We start from the raw sequence: 8,979 nt of genomic DNA on the forward strand, positions 1-8,979 counted from the left end.
TTAGGGTCCAACGGTCAGTGAAATATCAAACCAATTTCTCTCATCGATAACACTGGTGGGGGTGGTGGGCTTGTTTAAATGCAGCAGTCAGTGAAATATCAAACCAATTTCTCTCATCGAAAACACTGGTGGGGGTGGTGGGCTTGTTTAAATGCAGGTTCCTGGGCCCCATCAATTTAAACTGGGGATGGAGGGTCACAGAGTACAGCTTGAGATTCTGCATTTTTAGAGTGCCTCCGATGATTCTCAATTTTGGGTAAAGCTCGCAGAAAGCTGTTCTAAAGAATTATGTTAGAAAAAGCACACTCAGTCTCACCATTAAAGCTGGAAAACCTTTGAGTGAACTCTTCTAATTCCGTGATTATAATTTCTTATTATTTCCAAGCATTTAGCAGCTCAGTGCCTGCCATATATATATAGTAGGTGCTCAAGATGTTTGTCGAATGAACGTATGACCAAAAAAAGAGCCCTTTTAATTTCAGATCTGTTACTGTAGATCTACAACACTCAAGAGCTGCAATAAGGAATAACGCAAGAGGCGAAATGTACGAAAAAGGACGGAAGCCAAGGTTAAAAAAATCGAAACACTTAACTTTGGGAAAAACAGCAACGTAAGGCTGGGATAGAAGGGTAGCCGATCACGTGACAATTTGGGGCGGTGCCAGGATTGACGCACATATTACGTAAGACTCCGCCCCACAACGGGCGGATGTGACGTCCGACCAAGCGTCACTGCCCTCTTTCTCCTCAGCCCCCAACCTTATAGTCTTTGTCTCCCACCTCCAGCAAAGACCAAGCGCCAATCCCGCACTTTGGGACGAGCGGCAGTCGCGAAAAAGTCTCCTTACACGCCTGGGATTTGGCTTCCTCAAGCTTCCCGCCACCCTCCGGCACCCGATTCCATGCCGCAAGGGAGTCTCTTACCGGCCCACCTCGCCCGCCGGACTCATTCCTCAGCAGCTGTTCCCGCCCGCTGCGCCTTCAAAGCCGCCAATTACAGTTCCTGCTGCCCTCGAGCCCCGCCCACTGGGACCCAAACTTTGGACTGTACCACCAGTGCAGGGGGTCGCGTGGGGAGAGCATCAGAAGTAAAACTCGGCGAGCTCTCACGTTACTCTTCCTAGCAGAGAATATTGTTTAAATGCAATGCAGCTAATCTCAGCCACGACATCTGGCTTGTTGGTTCAGCTTGCTGTTTAGGTTCTGTCATACTCCGGTGGACTCGCTCCCCCACTAAAACTTTCGAAAATGGGCCCGTCCAAGCCGGGTGGCGCATGCGTCTCAGAGACCGCGAGCGGCTGGGGTTGGACGAATAGAGGGTCAGCTGTGGAGGGCGCGGGAGCCTTCGCCACCCGGAGCTGGCCCGACTCTGGCTCCCAGGCAATCGCCTTTCGAGTGAGGAGTATTCGCTGGTGAATACCGCCGCAGTACTTCCTGTGTGGCATCGAGTAGGGTGAGTCTCGGGAGTCCGGGCTATTCTGAGGAACGCTCTCTTTCTGGCCGCAGCGTCCAGGGAGGCCGCGGGACATCCACCTATCCCTCCTCCAGCCCTCTGCTCTCAGGCGCCCTGCTGTGCTGCGTCCAATTGAGACTTCTGCCGCCCTGGGAGGTTGGGACTTGGAAGGTTCGGCCCCCGGTCCTCCCGGCGGCCATTGCCTCGGCGCCGGAGATTTTGCTCGGGAGAGCGCGGGAGGTGCGTCTTGAGCTCTCCGCCCTCAGGCTTTTGCTGAGGACTTGCTGGTAGTTGAGGGCAGACTTTGGCCTAGATCTTTCACTCTGCTGTAATCTGTCCCGCCACTCTCGAGTCTTGTGACCTTGGGCGGGCTCCCCCCTCCCTGAGCCTCGGTTGCCTCGCCTGTAAAATGGGTATAACTCTTCGTATCGATTGTGAGAAGGGAAGCCCTTACCACAGTGACACAGTGAACGCTCAGTACATTGTATGGTTATTATTGTTATTGATTAGTAGTTTAGAATTTTCATGTAGAAGATGGGAGGCCTTTAGGTCGCATCTCAGCTGCCGTGGAAGTTGCCACCAATCCGTTTTATGTTAGAATCCCGAAAGATCTCCATCAGTACACTTTTCAAGGAGAGTGAACATTCACATCCCTTTTTATTCGGTTTAAATATTGCCGTGCCTGTGATTTCACAATAGGTGCTTTATGAAGTTTTAAGCAAATACAAGTTCTGGAAACCATTTAAAATTTTAAATGCATGAAAGAAGTTTGCGCTGGCAAAGGAATTCTGTTGTGACACCCTTTGTATCGCCTTTCCTACACATACAGGCTTCTACACTTGTTTAGTTGATGTAACTATGTTGAGGTCTGAACCAGTGTTCAAATCTGTGATAATCCTAAATGCAGCAGTCAGCAAATATTTGTTGAGCATTTACTTTGCATTTACAAGAATGTTCTCTCACTGGCCTGCGCGTTCTTTGAGGTATATGAACTAATTTTTCCCCCTGAAATTCATGTCATTTGGCAGAGTGAGTGCTCAGCACCTAGTAAGTGCTGATAAATGTTTGTTTGTGGAAAGCTACAGCTTGGCCCATCTTTAAGAAACTGTGGCGATAGTTAGAGTCCTACAGTCCAGCTCAAATGTTGCTCTTAGTAGCAGTGGGGCATGTTCTGTGCTTTGAGAACACTAGTCAATAGCATCTGTTTAGATTTGGTCATTCTTCAGGTGTGCTAAGTAGAAGTGACAGGGTAGGTAAGTCCCCTGCTATCTGCTACCTCTGGCTGAATATGGTGCATAGTTTGAAATAGTTGGAGAAATACTAATTTAACTAATTCCAGTGCTTTCTGAAATGTAGGCTTTCAAAAATGTGTTTTAGAAAGCTTTAAGTATTAGTTTACAGGTTTTTCTGGAGAACAGGTTCTTCAGACTCTGAACAGGAGACTTTTCTAGCTATGTTTTCTGCTCATTTTAAAATGTCATTAGAAATCGCAACTGTAGTATAAATTTCTTTCTGGTGCAACCACACAATAACAGAATCTTTCTAAAGAAAACCTGAGTGGTATTAAAGTATGAGTTTTCCCCCTTGTGATTATAGATTTGCTCAAGTGTGTTATTAGGTTTACTCGCTTTACTAGAGTTAAGGTATTGCTTACTCTTGGTTTATTTATTTTCTGAAATTATGCCACCTGGTGGTTGAAATCTGTATCATAGAATATTCATTAGGAATATTTTACCTTAGTCTTGGTAGAATAAGATGGAATGAATAAAATATAATTAATTTTTATATTGTTAGTGAGAGTACCCTTCTACCCTCCCAGCTTACCCCCAAGTAAAAGTTAAAATTGCTTTGCTTGATAACTGTTAGCCAGTTATCAAAACATCAGATTGTCACAGCTGAACATTTTTAAGTTTCAGCAGACTGTTTTGGTATCAAAGTGTGCATTCTTGAGGAAATGGGTGAGGTTAGCATGGGGAGGGAAGTGTAACTGTGACAAATTAACCCTTCTGATGTTTTCTAAATGCCAGTGGAACTGAAGTTTTGTGTTTAACTGAATAGTAATGGAATTTATCCCTCTCATTACAAATACTTATGCACGAAGGCTTATCACAAATGAATGTTCTCTTCACCGTTGTTTCAGTGGTGCAGCTGATGTTCATAATTACCTCGGCACTACCCTTTTGAAATTATTTTCTGTATTCCTAGTAGTAACAAGTATTTATCATTTGAGTGTGAATTTTATCTTTGGAAATGGCCTAAAATCATTTAATTGTGAACTTAGAGTTGAGAAGAAACTTAAGAATGCAATGCTAGAATATACTATTCTGTGACATCCTTAATTTATGTAGCCAATCTCTTTCGGGCACATTTGGACAGATAACTGAGAGCTTCCGGCAGCAGCCTCTTTCATTGTTGGACAGCTCCATGAAGATGACTTCTGCCTCTCTAACTTCCACCCTTTGGTTTTCAGTCCTGTTTTCAGAAACACCTCAGAGTAAATTCAGTTCTACCTTTCCCATTATGTACAGAGTATTTCAGATATACAAATAATACTTTATATATATCACACTCACTGTTTACTGTTTCAGAGATTCTCATATAAGTTATTTAAACTTCATGACCACACCGAGATAGAGGTTAAGAGTTAATTTCCATTTTAAGAAAGAAATTTGAGTCTCCAATTAAGTAACCAAAGTGATATAACTTGTCAGTAGCTGAGTCCACAACTTTTGCCTCAAACTGTCTTCTCCCCTCAAATCCATTGTTTGTCTAACTTAACCAGGTCCTTCCTTTTATCTGTCTCCTCTGGTGTAGACTCTCCTAAATTGGTAAATGTTAACAATTTCATTAATGGTTTCCTGTTTCAACCCAGTATCAGAGCCATTTCTGTCCTGAGCAATATTCAAATATTCAGGAATATTCAGGAATATTCAAATTCTCAGTATTCTGAACATGGCTGATTGGGATGAATATAGTACTGTTCTTTTTGTTGATGTAGACAGACCCTCTGTTTCTAACAATACAAGATAATATTGACTTTTTTGGAAACTGGGCCTAGAATTAGTGTCTGTTGAACTTTTAGCCAACCAGAGGCTCTTTGGGAAATAGTTTTGTCTTTTTCTGTAATTTTTTTTTTTTTTGTCTGAATTTATTTCATTCACAAACTGCTGGGAAGGTATGCCTTTCTCATTTTGAACATGGGAAAAATCTGTCGAGAGATTACTTTGGGTAGTACTCTGCCACTTATTGTGTGACTGGGTGTGCTTGCTTTGGCAGCACATATACCAAAATATTGTGTGACTGGGACTTAGTTTTGCTATGAAACTGTGGGTAATGCATATTTTGATCTACAAAAAAGCAATTTCTTATGGTTCAACGAATTTAAAAAGTTACCTACTTCCTATGGTTATTGGAAGGATTATCAGACTTGTGCCTAACACATACTAAGTGTTCAGCAAATCATTTTCCACACTAATAATGTAGATATATTCTTATGGCTTTGAAGAAATTTTAAAAAATAAGAATACAGAGTATGTATTTGGCTTTTTAATTCATGAGAATTACTTTGAGTTTAATAATGTTATTAGAATAGTTTCTTAAAGATGACTAGTAGAAGGTATCAGCAGTCATTTTAAGTGTGTCCTAAGAACAATGCCATATAGTTTTATAACTAGTTTTATAATTTTATATGTATGTATGTATAGTTGTATACATCTCATGATATGCGTTTATTCTTATATACAACATGCATGAATGTTTTTATCTCAGCAGCCAATGTCTTCTTGAGTATTTACTTTGCCAATTAAAGAGGTCATTTGAGAACTATAAAAGCACATATTTGAAGTATGCAAAAATATTTTGTCAAATACATTTACAAAATGTTAGACTTATTTGATAGATCACTAATCCAATGTACATCTTCCTTCAGAAAAAATAAGTGAGGCAGAAACCAGATAACTAATAATATACATAAATGTAGGTGCCTAATATTGGTACAGTATTAGATGACTTAAATTGCTGAACTGTATGAGATCTCATTTTTCTCAGGCAAAAAATCTGTATTATTAAAAAGACTGCAGTTAGGAGCAGGCAAACAAAACGAACTAGGCTGCTTTTCCAGTTTCCATTTCAAATACTCAGCTGGGCAAAACAGCCCGATTTGTGACCTTCAGCTGTAGTATATTTGTGTGTGTGTGTGTGTGTGTGTTTAGTAGTTAGTGAAGTAATGATCTGGTATTTTCATAAATTGAAATCTGAAATAGTAGGCATACTACCATTCTTTGGAATTATTTGTTTGGATATTTTTAAGAATTTTATTTGTTAGGAGTCGAAGGTGGATAGGCTGTTTGAATTTCTGGGAACTTATTTTTAGCAGTTTTATTGAGGTATAATTTACATATCATAAAATTCACCTATCGTGAGTTCAATGATTTTAGTAAACTTATGCAATCGTGCAACCATTACTACAAGTTGTATTTTAGAACATTTTCATCACCCAAAAAAGATTCCTTGGTGCTCATTTGTAAATTGCCTACTCTCACCTTAGGCGTAGACAACCAACAGTCAGCTTTTTGTCTCTACAAATTTGCCTTTTCTAGACATTGCTTATAAATGGAATCATACAATGTAGTATTTTGAATCTGGCTTCTTTCATTTAGCTTAGTGCTTTTGAGGTTCATCCATGTTGGCACATGTATAAGTTAATTTCTTTTAATTGATAAATAGTATTCCATTGTATAAATATACTGCATTTGTTTATCCAATTACCTATTATTGGACATTTGCATTGTTTTTAGTATTGGCTATTATGAATAATGCTATGAACATTCACATCCATATCTTTGTGTGGATATGTTTTCATTTCTCTTGGGTAGATTCTTAGAAGTGCAATTTCCGGGTCATATGTAAGTTTGTGTTTAATTTAAACTGCCAGATTGCCTTCCGAAGTGTCTGTTTTACATTCCCCATAGCAATGCATGAGGTCCATTTTCTCCACATTCTAACCAATACTTGGTATCATCTAACTTTTCGATTGTAGATATTCTGGTGGATATGTAGTAGTATCTCATCAGGGTTTTAATTTGCATTTCCCTAATGACTCCTGGTGTTCAGCATCTTTTCATGTGCTTAATTAACCATTCCTGTATCATCTTCAGTGAACTATACAAATCTTTTGCCCATTCTTTGGGTCTATTTTAAACATTGGATTGTTTGTAAGCATTTATATTCTAGATACAAGTCTTTTATTATAAATGATTTACAGATACTTTCTCATAGTCTGTAGCTTGTAGTAGATTTTACTTTTTAGAGCAGTTGTAGGTTTGCAGCCAAATTGAGCAAAAAAGCAGAGAGATCCCATATACACTCTGTCCCCACACACATACAGCCTCCCTCACTATCAGCATCCCCCACCAAAGTGATATGTTTATTATAATTGATGAACCTACATTGACACATCATTATCACCCAAAGTGTGGCCTGTCTTTTCATTTTCTTAATGACGTTTTTTGAATCAGGAAAGTTTTTAATTTTGATGAATTTTTACAATTTTTTTCTTTTATGGATTGTGCTTTTGATGTATTTAAGAACTCTTTGCCCAACCTAAGGTCATGATTTTCTCCTATGTTTTCCTTCTTAGAACTTTTAAAAGATTAAAGCAGTTAATTGGTTCTTTCTTTTGGTGATCTTTTCTGAGTTAAAAAGATGTTTAAAAAAAGCAATAGGTGTATAGTGCGACTTAACTATTGCACACTTGTCAAAATAATGCTTTCCTTTGACCTTGGCCACTAATTTTCTATGTGAATGAACCAGTCGAACTGATTTCAGGGATTTCAGCTTCTTGTTTTTATTGTAATAATTGCATTTTATGGATACATCTGCTAAATTAGAAAAATTAGTTTTACATCTGCTGCTTGTTTCCCTTCATTGTTTAGTTAGATTTTCTTAGCCAGATTAGGAAGAAAGCAGTCTATATTAATTCACACTAATGTGAAACTAATGACCCTTTAACCCTCTCACAGGAATATACATTTTTAAAAGATTAATAAGCCAGTTCTCTTAATTGGTAGAATTTCATTTGAACAAAATGAGTTGAATCAGTTTCAGGAATGTGGGGAAAATAATTGAAGTCAGGCTATTAATATAGGCAAGCTATTTCTGCTGGAGCACGTCTTTCCAGGATTGGGCTTGTTGAGGAGGCCTGCTTTTTTCTGAACCTGCAGGTTCTCTAAACTCTCCTGATAACTTGCTGAATCTGTTAAATCATTGGTAAGGAACCTGAGGCTCAAGTTTAACAATTTGCTTAAGGTCAGCATTCTTTTCTGATGAAGGTCACTGGAGGTTCTTACTGAAAATAGTTTTAGGTCTCATTAACAAATACAGTCACACATATTCAAGACACTCTTGTATCCACAGGTTGCCCTGCTGTGTTCCACCACCTTCTCCTAAAGATGCATCCCGACTTATCTCCACACTTGCACACTGAAGAATGCAACGTCTTGATTAACTTACTTAAGGAATGTCACAAAAATGTAAGAGTTTAGAAGAATGACCATAAAGCAAAAAATGAAACTTAGGCATATGACATTGATGTAAAATGTTATCTCCATTCATGGAAGGGAATGATAATGTCTTAGCTTAGTAAAGTTTAGCAGTTGATAACTGTGATCTTTCAGAAATCACTCCCTTTCACCATTAGTAAAAATCAAGGATAAAAGTTTGTTAGGGATTTTTTTTGAATGATATGCGATAGAATACATGTTCTTAAAATAAAATACTTTTCCTATTTACAGAGCACTAGAACAATTATGTTCAGCTCTGACTCTTCTGATCATAATGAAATTATTCTAAGATTTTCTGTTCCTTGATTTTTACCATCCTCTGTTTAAAGAGAATTGAAACATTTATAATTAGGTGTTAATAAATTTAAATTATGATTGGACTACTTTGACAGATTTACTTAATTGTTAGTGGAATGGAAGTAAAATTCCATGTTTAAAGCCAAAATAGAAGCCCATTTTTGGAATACATTTGAGCTGATATTTTTACAGATATCGAATATTTAGCAATTTTCATGTATCTAATGCATGAGATAGCTAAAGGAGCATTTGTTGTAATTTAACGTTGCATGATGCATTATTTTCCTCGTGATATTCATAAACTGTAGATATATCAAATTATAATAATATCATTTAAATGTGCAAAATGCTAAGACTAAAAGTAATGTAGTAAAACCCATGACCTGTGAAGTCAGATATTTCTACTGGTTCAAAGAATGTTGTTGATGACAGTATACTTTAGGCAAACTATTTTCACCATCCATTTAGATCAAAATTAGTATTATAAGTCTTTTTAACTTTAGCTATTCTATGCATATGTGGTAGTATCTCATTTGGTTTTAAATTGTATTCCCCTGATGGCTAATGATTTTGAGTATCTTTTCATGTGCTTATTATTGGCCATACATATAAAGTCTTTTGCCTATATTTAAAAATTAGTTGTTTATCTTATTGAGTTACCAGAATTCT

At 38.0% G+C, this 8,979-nt stretch overlaps 2 protein-coding genes across 4 annotated transcripts in view; one reads left to right on the plus strand and one right to left on the minus strand.

Annotated features, from left to right (window-relative positions):
• Window positions 1–996, minus strand: part of CENPN (centromere protein N) — a 20,419-nt gene extending 19,423 nt beyond the window's left edge. The window contains exon 1 of one of the 3 annotated variants that reach the window (XM_006909705.3): window positions 925–996. In XM_006909705.3, the coding sequence (XP_006909767.1) occupies window positions 925–950 (26 nt within the window). In that variant the 5' untranslated portion in view covers window positions 951–996. The other 2 variants (XM_015587721.2, XM_025045388.1) reach the window with 2 other exon arrangements.
• A 56-nt stretch (window positions 997–1,052) lies between these two features.
• The window catches only part of CMC2 (C-X9-C motif containing 2), a 16,246-nt gene continuing 8,319 nt past the window's right edge, over window positions 1,053–8,979 (plus strand). Inside the window, exons 1-2 of the mRNA XM_006909706.3 lie at window positions 1,053–1,453; window positions 7,868–7,983. Coding sequence (XP_006909768.1) covers window positions 7,903–7,983 — 81 coding nt within the window. The 5' untranslated portion in view covers window positions 1,053–1,453; window positions 7,868–7,902. The remainder of the gene's footprint in view (window positions 1,454–7,867; window positions 7,984–8,979) is intronic.

Source organism: Pteropus alecto, unplaced genomic scaffold, assembly GCF_000325575.1.
Source record: "Pteropus alecto unplaced genomic scaffold, ASM32557v1 scaffold42, whole genome shotgun sequence".
Taxonomy (NCBI): domain Eukaryota; kingdom Metazoa; phylum Chordata; class Mammalia; order Chiroptera; family Pteropodidae; genus Pteropus; species Pteropus alecto.